Source organism: Ovis canadensis, chromosome 24, assembly GCF_042477335.2.
Source record: "Ovis canadensis isolate MfBH-ARS-UI-01 breed Bighorn chromosome 24, ARS-UI_OviCan_v2, whole genome shotgun sequence".
NCBI classification, from domain to species: Eukaryota; Metazoa; Chordata; class Mammalia; order Artiodactyla; family Bovidae; genus Ovis; species Ovis canadensis.
Genome location: NC_091268.1, coordinates 52,437,116 through 52,451,554, shown reverse-complemented (window position 1 = coordinate 52,451,554; position 14,439 = coordinate 52,437,116). Strand labels below are relative to the sequence as shown.

General features: G+C 44.3%; 1 protein-coding gene across 3 annotated transcripts in view; it reads right to left on the bottom strand.

Moving 5' to 3' along the window:
• SMURF1 (SMAD specific E3 ubiquitin protein ligase 1) overlaps positions 1–14,439 on the bottom strand; it is a 92,196-nt gene that overhangs the window by 18,241 nt on the left and 59,516 nt on the right. For all 3 annotated transcript variants that reach the window (XM_069570770.1, XM_069570768.1, XM_069570769.1), the window contains exons 2-8: positions 7,118–7,156; positions 5,882–5,990; positions 4,253–4,386; positions 4,032–4,097; positions 2,525–2,600; positions 853–1,094; positions 61–145 (exon numbers count right to left, since the gene is read on the bottom strand). In XM_069570770.1, the coding sequence (XP_069426871.1) occupies positions 61–145; positions 853–1,094; positions 2,525–2,600; positions 4,032–4,097; positions 4,253–4,386; positions 5,882–5,990; positions 7,118–7,156 (751 nt within the window). The remainder of the gene's footprint in view (positions 1–60; positions 146–852; positions 1,095–2,524; positions 2,601–4,031; positions 4,098–4,252; positions 4,387–5,881; positions 5,991–7,117; positions 7,157–14,439) is intronic.

Here is a 14,439-nt window from a genome sequence, read left to right as displayed (position 1 = left end):
CCAGAGGGCCCAGGCACTGCTGGAATGCAGCCCTGCTGGTGAGCCACTCAGGAGACCTACCTGGGTATCCTAGGGTCATGCCACGTGCTGACTCCCGTCTGCGTGTGCAGGAAGTACACCTGGCCCTGTACCGTGGTTCTCTGCTCTGCACGACACAGTGGGGACACGGTCAGTGACACTCACTCCAAGGAGTCAATCCTGTAAGCTCGGAGGCCCCGCTTCCTTCCCACAGTCTTTCAAAGGACCGAGAGAAGGGTGTGGAGGGCAGGAGTGAACTTGGGCCTGGCTTGCTGGGGTCAGTGTGTGGACAGATCTCACTTCTGTTCCCACCTGGAGAGGGCCACACCCCTCAACCTGCCACCTCCAGACGCATCCTGCCTCCACCTGTCCCCTGCTCATAGTTCCGGTCTCATCTGCCCCATCTATGTGGATCCTCCAACACGGATCTACATGGATACTCCTTCATTTAGGCGCTTCCTCTGTGGTTGTCAAAAGATTCTGTTTTACCTTTCGTGATAGTGGTATGTCTTACCACTCCTACCCAAGGCTGTCCTTCCCACGTTCAAATCCCAGGACACTACAAAGAGCTTCATCCAGACCCCTGCCCCAGTCCTCTTGGCTCTCTTTGACATTCGTTTGCCTAAATTCTTCACACAATTGCTATCCTAGAAGCTTGAAGCAAGGGCGGATACATTAAGGAGGAGCAGGATTTATCAACCATCACACTGACACAATGGGGCAGAGCTCTGCAAACATCAGCGGTTCTGGCAGGCACGCGGTACCAGAAAAGGTCTGAAACTGGAGAGGGACACATGGCCGACCGCAGGTGGAATGGCGGGCGCGCACCCTCACCATAGCCTTCGGGCAGCTCCGGCGACTGGTGGCCGTGAGGCCGGTTCTGTGGCGTCTGGAGCGACCCTCGCACCTCAGGGTTTCGCAGTCGCTGGGCCTGAAGTCTTTGGTCTTGACTCGGGGATTCCACAAACCTGCAGTTGCCCCCGCCGGCCGCGGCCCCGGGGCCATCCGTGTACGGGGCTGGCTCCTCCATGAAGCAGCTGAGGGGCCTTCCAGGCCCGGAGTCTTCATACACGGTTCTGGAAGGGGGAGAGCACAGCCCACGTGACCACACCCGCCGAAGCCGGGGACGCGCCCCCCAGTTCCCGCCACCCTCTCACGCCTGTTTATTCTGCTTCTCTTAGACAATACAGAATGTCCCCCGGGCTTAGCTTCACAAAATTCATCCTGTCCTTTTTCACTGGGAAGCCGAACTTGTTCACGAAGAATCAGTGGCCTAAGGAAGCCATGTGTTAAATGCCACTGAGGCCAAGGTAGGATTTCACACTTGGGGATAGCTGAATGGTTGGAAAACACCAACCTTGAATGTAAGAAGTTCAGAAAAGGAGATTTCAATTTTCTTGACTTGGAATCAAATTCAAACATTACATTTGCCTTGTCATTTTATAATAGAACTCCTGGTTACATCAAATATTACAATGACTTTAAAAGTGACTTTTAACATAAATCCTCATCCCCTGAACAACTGTGAAGACAATTTACCTTAATAGGCTATTTTCCCTTTTAAGCAAGTACTTTTGAAAAACATTTTACGCTGGAAAATTTCAGAGAAACACAGAGAGGGACTAGCTCAGTGAGCGCCCTGCAGTCTTCACCACCTCCGATACCACCCCGTGGCCGCACGTCCAGCTCTTCCCCCTCCACTGGATTATTCGGAAACAATCCCCACATTTTACCATCTCATCCTTAGCTATTTCGGCACATAGCTCTGAAAGACAGGCCTTTTACCATTAGCATGATCCCAAAAATGGGTCGTCATAATGCCAGTCTATATTCAAATCTCGCCAGTCCACTATCTCATTAATCAGAGTCCAAATAGATCCACACACTGCATCTAGTAGGTGGGTCTCTTAAATCCTGTTTATTAAATTTGCAGGTTCTCTTCCTTCCTTTTTATTCCCTTCTCCTTGCAGCGTATTTGCCGAGGACACTGGCTTAGGTCTGCTCCAGTCTACAGGGAGCCCCACTTTTGGATGGGGTTTGCTATAGTCCCCTGGGGCTGGGCAGCCCATTCCCACCCCTGGGGCCCCCAAGACCTGTGTTCACGCCAGGTTCTTTCCTGATGGTGTCCACAACTATTAACGGCATTAAGAGTTAATTCATCGGGGATCGGAAAATCATGGTAGTGACCAACGAGAGCCCCTGACAGCTTTGGGGGTTTGGTTTTTATAACATTTCTTTCTGTATCGTCATGAACTCCACGGATTGGTGTGATGTGCTGCAGTTATCATTCTTGGCCAATGCTCTCAGGCCAGTGGGAACCTCTGTAAACTGGACCCTGAGTCTTTGGGGCACAAGCCTACTCGTCTTGACAGCTTCCTTTACAGACAAGGCAACTGGGTCGCAGCTGCACCCCGAAGTCCCTCCCTGCACCTCAGGCACTCAAGGCAGTGACAAGGTGTGAGGGGCGCCCTCCGGCAGCGCGAGCGCCGGCGGCCGGGGCACGCACCCGTCGCTCTCCAGCAGGCCCCTGCAGTCCACCACAGAGCCGCCGGTGCCGGTCCTGTCTCGTGTCTGTAGGCTGACTGAAAGGAAAGGACACTCGCATTAAAATCCAGGGATACTCTACACGGCTGCAATACAGTGAGCCACTAGAAATGCATCATTCATATACGAGATGATTCTTAAAGGGAGGCGTCTGTCTCGGCACTCACGTTACACATGCCTGTGCTTTCAAGCATGAGACATTTCACTCAGGGGCTCCACACGCCACACACCACCCGGACCCTTCCTCGTGAACGTGGAACAGAAGGAGGTGCCGTGTTTTCCACGATCTTCATAAAAATAACACAATATTCACTTTTTCCAAGTTATTTTGTTTTTTAAAGATTCCGACTTGTGCTGGATAAGGACACAGAGAGCACTCTTTGCACAGTCTACATGCGTCTGTGTATCTACTCTCCGTCCCTAATACAATCAACAAAGACACTGATGAAGTTGCTTCCAGACACTGGTTTTGCCCTGCACATTCCTCCACAAAGAAAAGGAGACATCACAAACAGGCAGAGAGTGAGAACTCTGTCATCAGGAGAGTCTGCAGGATGGATACTCACTGTTCATTTATCCTGGGTCAGATCTACATAGCTGACTCATTGGAAAAGACCCTGATGCTAGGAAAGATTGAGGACAAGAGGAGAGGGGGCAACAGAGGATGAGATGGTTGGATGGCATCACTGACCTAACAGACATGAGTTTGAGCAAACTCTGAAAGATAGTGAAGGACAAGGAAGCCTGGCGTGCTGTAGTCCTTGAAGTTGCAGTCAGACGCCACTCAGCAACTGAACAACAAGTTCTACACAAGACAAGACCTAAAAGATGTGGGGTCATCAGTCATTCTGTGTGCCACTGAAATACTATGGGGTGTTTTTTGTTTTTTTTTTTTTGATTCCCTGCAATGCAGGGTCAATATCTGAGTTACTCTGAAATGTGTGGATAACAGGATGAACTGCTTAACCAGCAAATTAACTTCCAGCAGAGTATGTCTAGTCAACATTTCGGAGCATCAGCATGTTTCGCGCCTTCATTCTAAGTCAGTCAATCTTCTGTAAAATCATAGGACACAGAAGTCTTCAGAAATCCCGCTGCCTCCTACATGTGGACTGGTCTTCCTGTGGAGCTGTCTCAGCTCGTGCGTGCGCGGCCACCATGTTTACCATCTGCGCTTGGGTAGCGGGACAAATGTGCGGACTAAAATTACATCAAAAATTACAACCCTACATCTCTGTGTACCTTAGTCACTTTAACTCCACCTAGAACGACTAAATGAAGGGAATCGGATAAAGTAACAAAAACCACACAAGATGAAAGTTTCTAGTACTGGAGAGATGGCCCCCAAATGCGGCTTGTCCTTCGCGTATGTCACCATGGGTCAGTGGCTTTGTGTGTTTTCTCAGTGATGAAGAGCTGGATGTTAAGTTCTGTAAAAGTTATCTCTTTAGAGATGAGAAAGTTCTTACCCACTATTTGGCCACGAACTGCATCAGTATCTGAGGGGTTTAGTTTGCACAGATCCAAACGCTGGTCTGCAAACAAACAATTCAAAACTTAACCTGGGGAATGTTAACTAGGGAGGAGGGCAGGAATTCTGTATTCAGTATTCAAAAATAATAATAAACAAAATGATGGCTCATAAGCCTTCCTCGGTGCATTAAGAGGCAGAAAAGCATTGGGCTCTTACAGCCAGTGTCTTTTAATCTGCTGACGGCATTGGAGAGCAGCCGCACACACCCCAGGAAGCCGGCTCCCTGCTTCTTGTGAACCTTCTTGTGGTTCCACACACTGATGGTTATAGAATCCGTTTTTCCAACATATCTGAAACCAAAGTGCAAATTCATCTTTAATTGCATTTCTATACTACAACAGCCCATTGATTCTATCTGACTGACTTGTTAGTCCAGGAGAATTCTCTGAAAATAATGTTGGCTCTATATGTACAACTACAGGCCCTCGATGAATATCTGTCTACCAACTTCAATCGGTGGCAAAAGGGCTACAGCTGATTATTTGAGCAGCACATGGAGATAACTACATGCTGATGATAACCTTGTAACAGGGATTTACTAGATCTTAATAGTTCCAAAGATAATGGCAGGATTCATAAGCTCCCACCAATTAGGCTGCATAGAGAATAGCCAGTCTGCAACAAAGGACTCCTTACAAACCCTCCATCCACCCAAAGCACACGCAAGAGCAGAGCTCGGACAGGAGACCCCCGCCTCTCAGGGCAGGTCAGCCACAAGGGGCCTTCCAGGACTTGGACTGACAACCGCTTTCCAGACCACCTCCTGTGCCACAGTGTAACTGAAAATGGGCCTCAGGATCCAGCTACTAAAAACCCGCTCAAAACCAGCACAGTCTGTGGTGTGGCGGTAAAACAAAGCAGTAATCATTCAGCGTTACCTGACAAAAATTTCTCAGCAAGGACATGAAAACAGAGGTGAAGATAAAATAGTGATTTTCAAAGGGCAATCCAGGTAATGGTTGGATACAAGAAGTTGTCAGATGGCGAGTGGGCTTATATATAGTCACTCATACCAAACTTTCTTTGCTCTTGCAAAAAATATGAGTGTGTTAGTTGTTCAGTCGTGTCCGACTTTTTGTGACCCCATGGACTGTAGTCAGCCAGACTCCTCTGCCCATGGAATTCTTCAGGCAAGAATACTGGAGTGGGTAGCCATTCCCTTCTCCAGAGAATGTTCCTGAGCCAGGGATCAAACCTGGGTCTCCTACATTGCAGGCAGATTCTTTACCATCTAAGCAAAATTTTTAAAATCAGCATATATATGTATGTGCGTGTGTGTGTATAAAATATTCGTATAATATGTGGAGAAGGAAATGGAAACCCACTCCAGTATTGTTGCCTAGGAAATCCCATGGACAGAGGAGCCTGGCAGGCTACATCCATGGGGTCCAGACATGACTTGGAGACTAAACAACAAGAACAACATAATAAATATGTATAATAATGCATTTCAAATGATGCGTTTTACAACTATGCTCATGGTTTTGCTGAAAAAACAGTAGCATATAGAGGACCTGAACTATAGCCCCTTTTTCCTGTTAGAGAGGGCCAGGAGATTGAATGTTTGAAGATCACAGTTACAGAAGCAAACCATGAACAATCTATGGAAACAAATGCAAGAACTCCCAAGTGTATGAATTCCAAAAGTAGGCACTGGGTCTCCGGCCATTCACGTGTGTTACCAGAAAGAAGCTGGTGATCCCTTTCTCAAAAAAATGCTTCTCTTACAAGCTAGACCCCGCCTCTCCTCTCACTCCCAAGTGCCTTGTAGGATATCCGACTCACAGATCGTAGTGCTGGTTCCACTTTGGGTCCAATGTGCTCTTCACAGTGTCCGTTGAGTGGCACTGCCCAGATCCGTCCACAACAATCTTTGCAAAAGGGTCAGGGAGCCCTGGAGGAGAGGGGACAGCCACACTGGATGAGATGACAGGTCTGTCAATGCGACACAGAACATGGTCCCGCAGGTAAAGGGCGCGTCAAGACCACCCAACTATCCTGGTGTTTTTCATTCTCAAATTTAAGGTCAGTTTCGATCAGCAAAATAAGTTACTTCCATTAAGCTTTCTAAGAAAAGCAGCCCAGAATGACATCCTCCTCAGATTTTTAGACACTAGTAATGAAACTCTAAAAACAGGCTTAAATTCAGATTTCTATTTCTGAAGATCACTGCTAGTTGAATGGAGGAAAAAGTGTCTACAAATAAATGTATTTGTACTTTCTAAAAAATAATACTTAGACATTGTGTTTGCTGGTCTTTGTCTATTTTATCTCTGGAAGCAGTATTCACCAAATTTTCATTAGGTAGGTTCTTAAATGCTGGAGTGTGAATCAGACAGGTTTATAAGATCAGAGAGGTGGCCAGGTCTGAGAGACAGACCTGGATGGGATCCATCCCTCTGCACCTTCTTAGCTCCTTGAATAAAGCCCGTGAACCTCAGTTTCTTCACCTGAGAGTGTGAATAACACACCACTTAGGAACCAAGCAGCATTCTGGTGAGGATCAGAAAGAGTGTGAAAATTTTCCTGCTCCAGGCACCTACTTTATAGTAGGTGAGCTTCTTAAGAGGCGATTCCTTTCATAAGAAAATGACTCTCTATTTATTATTTTTATTTTTACAATTCCTTTCATTACACGACTTTTAAAGTGTGATTTAATTTATCAAATTTGACTATCAGTTTTACTGAAACTCAGATGCTTTATAGAAAAATGTCTCATCTGTATTTGAGTAGAGAACACTTCAGCAGAAAGCGATATATTAATGGATGGAAAGGCAGAGAAAACGGTGTGGCCAGAATAGGGAATGAGAGAGAGTTTTTCTTGATTGAGTTATAAATTCTGTGCCTTGGAGCTAAGGAGCCTCTGTGCCGTAGTCAACTGGGAAATGAAGTTTGTCAAACCATGGGCTTCTATTCTTTTCTTTTAGGAGAATACACCCAGTGTTTTTTGAAAAAGTTTTAAATTTCAGAAATATGTGAAGAATATCAATAGTGAAAGAGCAAAAGTACGTGTTTACTTACTGAAGAAGTCTTTCTTTGCAAGGTTCTTGGCACATAATACTGAAAACAAACAAACAAAAAAGGCAAGAGTTAGCACTCACGGACAAGATTTTCACCATAGTCAGTCGCTATGGACAGAACTGTATCCCACCCAAAACTCGTATGTTGGAGGTCCAGGCCCTGATGTGAAGGTATCCACAGGTGGGGCCCTTGGGAAGTGCTTGGGGTTAGCTGGGGTCATGGGGGTGGGGGCTGTCAGGATGGGGGGTCCCTGCCTCTATGAAGAAGGGCTCATAGCACACGCCCTCACTCGGCTCTCCGTGTGAGGATGCACGAGGTGGCCGTCTACAAGGCAGCAAGAGGACCTTGGCCCAGAACCAAATCTAGCCCCTCCTCATCTTAGGCTTTTCCAGCCTCCTATGGGAAATAAATGTTTGCTGTGTAAACCGCCAGCCGATGGGATTTTGCTAGTGGCCCAAACTGGCTGAGGCGCTAGCCTATATTTGCAACGGGGAAGAAAAAAAAAAAAAAAACTCAAAATTATCTTTGCCATTGATTGTATCTCAAATTAAGTGTTACATTAAACAAAAAACTGACAAGTAACTAGAAAATGTGTTCTCCTTCAGTTAGAAATCAACTGTAACAAATGCAAAATGGTTTAAACTTAAAAATCTTTCTTAAACATACATGGGTGGATTTATCAATGTGTTCTTAAAACTGCCAGAATCACAATGACACCAGTTGAAATGAAGACCTAGAGTCTGTATCTTCAGAGCACCTGCTCATAAGAGGAGCCGTGCATCTTTGGTGTTTGACTAAGTAACCCAATTTTATGAACGTAAGCTCTGGTATGCTGGAGAACAGAACGGAAGAGTGACGGAAAATATGGGGCCATCATTAAATGTTGTGAAAAACAAATGATGAAATGCATGCTAAGAATTCAGCACAATGTTGGTATACAGAAAGAATGCAGCAAATCCCACTGTTACAGTTTTATTAATGAGGTGCGTAAGAAATTTTGTCACTAGATACATTACATGATTAAAGCTATTATATGAAGGGAAAATATACAATGTATTATACCACCTGCCTCCTGACAAACCTGTATGCAGATCAAGAAGCAACAGTTAGAACCTGACAGGAAACAACAGACTGGTTCCAAATTGGGAAGGAGTACATCAAGGCTGTATACTGTCACCCTGCTTATTTAACTTCTATGCAGAGCACATCATGAGAAATGCCGGGCTGGATGAAGCACAAGCCAGAATCAAGACTGCCGGGAGAAATCTCAATAACCTCAGATATGCAGATGACACCACCCTTATGGCAGAAAGTGAAGAAGGACTAAAGAGCCTCTTCATGAAGGTCAACAAGGAACGTGAAACAGTTGGCTTAAAACTCAACATTCAAAAATCAAAGATCACAGCATCCGATCCCATCACTTCATGGCAAATAGATGGGGAAACAATGGAAACAATAACAGACTTTATTTTCTTGGGCTCCAAAATCACTGCAGATGGCATCTGCAGCCACGAAATTAAAAGACACTTGCTCCTTGGAAGAAAAGCTATGACAAACCCAGACAGCATATTCAAAAGCAGAGACGTTACTTTGCCGACAAAGGTCCATCTAGTCAAAGCTATGGTTTTTCCAATAGTCGTGTATGGCTGTGAGAGTTGGACTATAAAGAAGGCTGAGAGCCAAAAAATTGATGCTTTTGAGCTGTCATGCTGGAAAAGACTCTTGAGAGTCCCTTGGACTGCAAGGAGATCAAACCAGTCAATCCTAAAGGAAATCAGTCCTGAATATTCATTGGCGGGACTGATGATAAAGTTGAAGCTCCAGTACTTTGGCCACCTGATACGTAGGGCCAGCTCATTAGAAAAGACCCGGATGTTGGGAAAAATTGAAGGCAGGAGGAGAAGAGGACGAGAGAGGATGAGATGGTTGGATGGCATCACCAACTTGATGGACATGAGTTTGAATAAGCTCCGGGAGTTGGTGATGGACAGGGAGGCCTGGTGTGCTGCAGTCCACGGGATTGCAAAGAGTCGGACACGACTGAGCAAAGGAGCAACAACGGTAGTATACAGCTGGTGAGAAATTTTGCCACCAGATCCATTACATGATTAAACTATGCACGAAGGGAAAATACACCGATGTATCGTGCATACATAGCATCCCAATTTTTAAGAATACAGTGTTTTACCGTGACCTTATTTGACAAAAGCATACACAGAGGAGCCTGTCGGGCTGCAGTCCACAGGGTCGCAAAGAGCCAGACACAACTGAAGTGGCAGAGCGCACAGATCACTACTAAGGCAAGTACAGGTGATAGGGCTAGCGACTGTTTCACTGGCAGGAAATTCATAACATACGGCTCTGCACGCTTTTAGTACACTTTATATAACAACTTTATCAAGATAAAATTCCTATACAATTCATCCAAGTGAAGTGTATAACTTATCGGTTTTTAATATACTCACCGAGCTGTATAACCATCAGCACGTCGATTTAGAACATTTTCATCATCCCATAAAAGAAATCCTGCACCTATTAGCAGTCACTCATTATTAACCGCAAACCCCACCAGTCACAGCCGCCGCTAATCTGCTTTACATCTCTGGATGTGCCTAGAATGAATAGTTCACATAAATGGAATCATAGAATATGTGGTATTCCGTGACTGGCTTCTTAGCATTTTTTTTTTTTTTTACTTTTTTAATTGAAGGCTAATTGCTTTACGGTGTTGTACTGGTTTCTGCCATACATCAACATGATTCAGCCACAGGTACACATACGTCCCCTCCCTCACGACGCTCCCTCCCACCCCTCTAGGTGGAGCTCCCTGAGTCACGCAGAAAATTCCCACTGGGCATCCGTTTTACACACGGTAACGTGTCTGTTTCCATGCGACTCTCTCCATTTGGCCCACCCTCTCCTTCCCACTGTGTCCACAAATCTGTTCTCTAGGTCTGCGTCTTTTTCTGTACCTACTGGGATGACTGACTGCTATTTGTCCTGCACCTACTGATAATGCTGTTTCACATGAATGGGCTTCCAGCGTGAAACCAACCCTGCCTTCTGAGCTAAAGGCCACCTGGTTATGGTGCATAACAGAACCTTTCAATGTGTGCTGTGAGCCAGCCAGGCCAGGGCTTTTCTTTGTAGAAAGTGTTTCCAGTCACTAATCCATAATCTCTTCACAAGTCTAGTAACATTTTTCACTTCTCAAATCAGCCTTGGTAGTTCATGTCTTTCTAGAAATTTGTCTATTTTACTTAAGTTACTGACTTATTGGCATACACTTGTTTACAGTATCTCCTGATAATACAAAAATACTACCAACTATACAGAAATTTACATTTCCTCTTCAGTATAATCTTTACACCCTTTCTTTCAATGGAGATACACACACACACATACACAACACTCTTCAGCCTTTTTTGTGGCTGGACCATAATTTATTACAGCTCTGGTGTGCTTTATTACTTGTTTCTCTAATTTAAAATTAAGGACAAAAGTACTTATAAAAAATGAAAACTTGCAAATGTGTAAATAGGAAATGCATGCCTCCAAAATCTCATCGTTATCCTTTGTTTTTTAATAGCATTTTCCTGGCTGGTCTCACATACTTCCTTTTTTCCCATTTAACTTTAAAATTACTTTGAGCAAGTTTTCAAAACATTCATAAATAAATTTGAGGGGAATTTACTGCTTTACAGTATTAGGTATTCCCATTCTTGAGAGCAGCATATATATCCAGTTATTAAATTCTTCTTTAAATGCCTTTAAGTAACATTTTCACCTACTCACGTTTTCCACATTTCTAATAGGGGTTACTCTTACGTGTCTTCGGTTTTGTTATTGTGATGAATGGGAGAGTGCCTTTCATTGCATTTTTAAAAACAATCATCCAAGATACCTGTTCTTTTATGGTTTTCCAGTGCACTTTCTAATAGTTATTTGGGTATAGGTGATTACTTGTCTCATAATAATTGTAAACCTGCCATCTTTTTCACTGCTCTTCAAATGAGCCTGTGAGGTACTGTTCCCTTCCACTTCCTTGTTTTCCCAAGGTGCTGTTGCTGGACTGCTTCTGACTGGAAGAATTCTGGTAACATCTCAAAAAGATTAATCCTTGTTCTTTTGCACAAGACAAGTAATTTTTTTTTTAAAGTATTTATTTATTTCCTTGGCTGTGCTAGTTCTTAGCTGCGGCATGTAGGCTCTTGTTCGCTGACCAGGGATTGAACCCAGGCTCCTGGCATTGGGAGCATGGAAGACCAACAGTGTTTTCATTTAAGGCTCATTCCAGTGGAATTTGGTTACCTCAAGAAGTGGCGAGGGTTTCAATATCGTCAGCACAGAGAATTTTGCCTCGATTTTGTGCAAAGATCATTTACGGTCACTATGAATCTAGTTTAGTTAAGGGCATTTGATTGACGGCTGGGCTGGAAGAAGCACAAGCTGGAATCAAGATTGCCGGGACAAATATCAATAACCTCAGATATACAGATGACACCACCCTTATGGCAGAAAGTGAAGAGGAACTAAAAAGCCTCTTGATGAAAGTGAAAGAGGAGAGTGAAAAAGTTGGCTTAAAGCTCAACATTCAGAAAACAAAGATCATGGCATCTGGTCCCATCACTTCATGGGAAATAGATGGGGAAACAGTGGAAACAGTGTCAGACTTTATTTTTGGGGGCTCCAAAATCACTGCAGATGGTGACTGCAGCCATGAAATTAAAAGGCACTTACTCCTTGGAAGAATAGTTATGACCAACCTAGATTTAAAAGCAGAGACATTACTTTGCCAACAAAGGTCCGTCTAGTCAAGACTATGGTTTTTCCAGTGGTCATGTATGGATGTGAGAGTTGGACTGTGAAGAAAGCTGAATGCCAAAGAATTAATGCTTTTGAACTGTGGTGTTGGAGAAGACTCTTGAGAGTCCCTTGGACTGCAAGGAGATCCAACCAGTCCATTCTGAAGGAGATCAGCCCTGGGATTTCTTTGGAAGGAATGATGCTAAAGCTGAAACTCCAGTACTTTGGCCACCTCATAAGAAGAGTTGACTGATTGGAAAAGACTCTGATGCTGGGGGGTATTGGGAGCAGGAGGAGAAGGGGACGACAGAGGATGAGATGGCTGGACAGCATCACTGACTCAATGGACGTGAGTCTGAGTGAACTCCGGGAGTTGGTGATGGACAGGGAGGCCTGGCATGCTGTGATTCATGGGGTCGCAAAGAGTCAGACACGACTGAGTGACTGAACAGAACTGAGCAGAAAAATTTTGTGATCCTGTGGTAGAATTCTGTTTGTCTACTCTATGAGATAAGAGATAACTTATTGCACTTAAAATCCCACTCTGTCTGAATCTACCACTCATTGTAAAGACATATACCAATTTTAAGTAAGATTCTGGAAGTACAACAATGAACAAAAGCGACAATTGCTCTTTCGCGAAAAAGCAGCTGGTTTTTTCAGAGTATACTGCCGTGCGTTCTCTTCAACTCCGAGGTGCTCTCTACTGCGGACAATCATGTCTAAATCCAGTAATTTCCTAATCATATGCCACAGTTTCCTAATTTGGGGGGTAAAGAAAGAACAAACTACATAATGTTCACTTAGCTTCTGAAAGTACACGGAAAGGCGTGTTTTGCTAACATTCAGTTAGTGAGTCAAGCTTCTCTACCAGCTCCCTAACGGATGTGTAGCGGCCCGAAAATACTATTTGTGGATTTCCCCCGCTATTTGTGGGATTCACCCACTCTCTGAAAGATCATGTTCTTCAGAAGGAGTCTATGCTATTCCTTACGGTTTCATTAGTGTCTATTGGTTGGCACTATGGATAAAAATGTTTGCCTGCAGTTCCAAGCCAGAGATTGTATGACAGTGAGGGAGAAACATCGTTCATGTTAAAAAAACAAGTAACAAAGTCCAGGGGTCACACAAGAGTCAGACATGATTTAGCAACTAAACAACAACAAAAAGTCCAGAGCGCATTTGGGACTTTTATTGTGTTTGGGCTTCTCTGGGGGCTCAGGCTGTAAAGAATCCAGCTGCGATGCAGGAGACCCCAGTTCGATTCCTGGGTTGAGAAGCTCCCCTGGAGAAGGGATGGGCTACCCACTCTAGCATTCTGGCCGAAAGAATCCCCATGGACAGAGGAGCACGGCAGGCTACAGCCCATGGGGTCCCAAAGAGTCGGACTCGACTAAGTAACCAAGCACAACACAGAACACTGGGAGTGTAAACCCGATTGTCTCTTGGGCTGCCCTTGTGGCTCAGCTGGTAAAGAATCCGCCTGCAACGTGGCAGACCTGGGTTCAATCCCTGGGTCGGGACGATCCCCTTGAGAATGGAATGGCAACCCACTCCAGTATTCTGGCCTGGAAAATTCCATGGACTGTATAGTCCATAGGGTCACAAAGAGTCAGACACATCTAAGTGACTTTCACTATATTTGCACAAAGCCCTCCTTCATGAACAGTCACTTTTTAATATCTTAAGGGATGATTTCCATGGACCAGTGAAGCCATTACATTCAAAGAAAATCTATAACTGAGGGGCACTTTTCAGTTTTTTTTAATTTAAAATTTTAAGACATTTTTTAATTTTAATCTTAAAACGTTGCTTTCCTTGACACCTGGATTTCCCCACAGAACCTACAGGAGGATGACTTCCTGGGTGGAGGAGAAAGGCTTCACGGGAAGCAGTTTCCAAAGCTATGGTTGGTTTGACCTTTTTTCTCCCTCAAATATTACAGGGCTATGCACCTTTGCCTTGGAAGATAAGAAAAATAGTTCATTAAGGGTCTCTGTCACTTAGAATAATTTCTATCTCCAGATCATATTTCTGTCTTAAATAAAGTAAATGAGATGTTTTTCAACCTTGTTTGAGTGGGACTAAGACAGCAGGAAGAATCAGGTGAATTTTCTAGGTAGAAGCATTTTCCCTTGTGAAGAGCTGAGGAAAATTTAAGTTTTCATTAGAGAATGTTTTATCTAAATAATTAAAGTTACACTCCAAAATTAATCACCTCATTGATCAGTTGATCATTAGTATCAATGTTGTCTCCCTACATGTTTCTTTCTGTTTTCAAGCGTCCTTATTCAAGAGTCATAACGTGGTGACGTTTACTCAACTCCAAAACTTAAAAAAATGAAACTCCCAAACTTCAACCCTGATGTCTAGTATCTCATCTCCTCAAAAGCTCCTAGTGATTTTATAACCAGGAACTAACTACTGGTGCTTCCAAAAACCACCCTGTGAAGCAGACTGTCTCCCCAGCAACCATCTGACCAGTGCCTCTGCCAAAAACACTCGATGAAATCTAT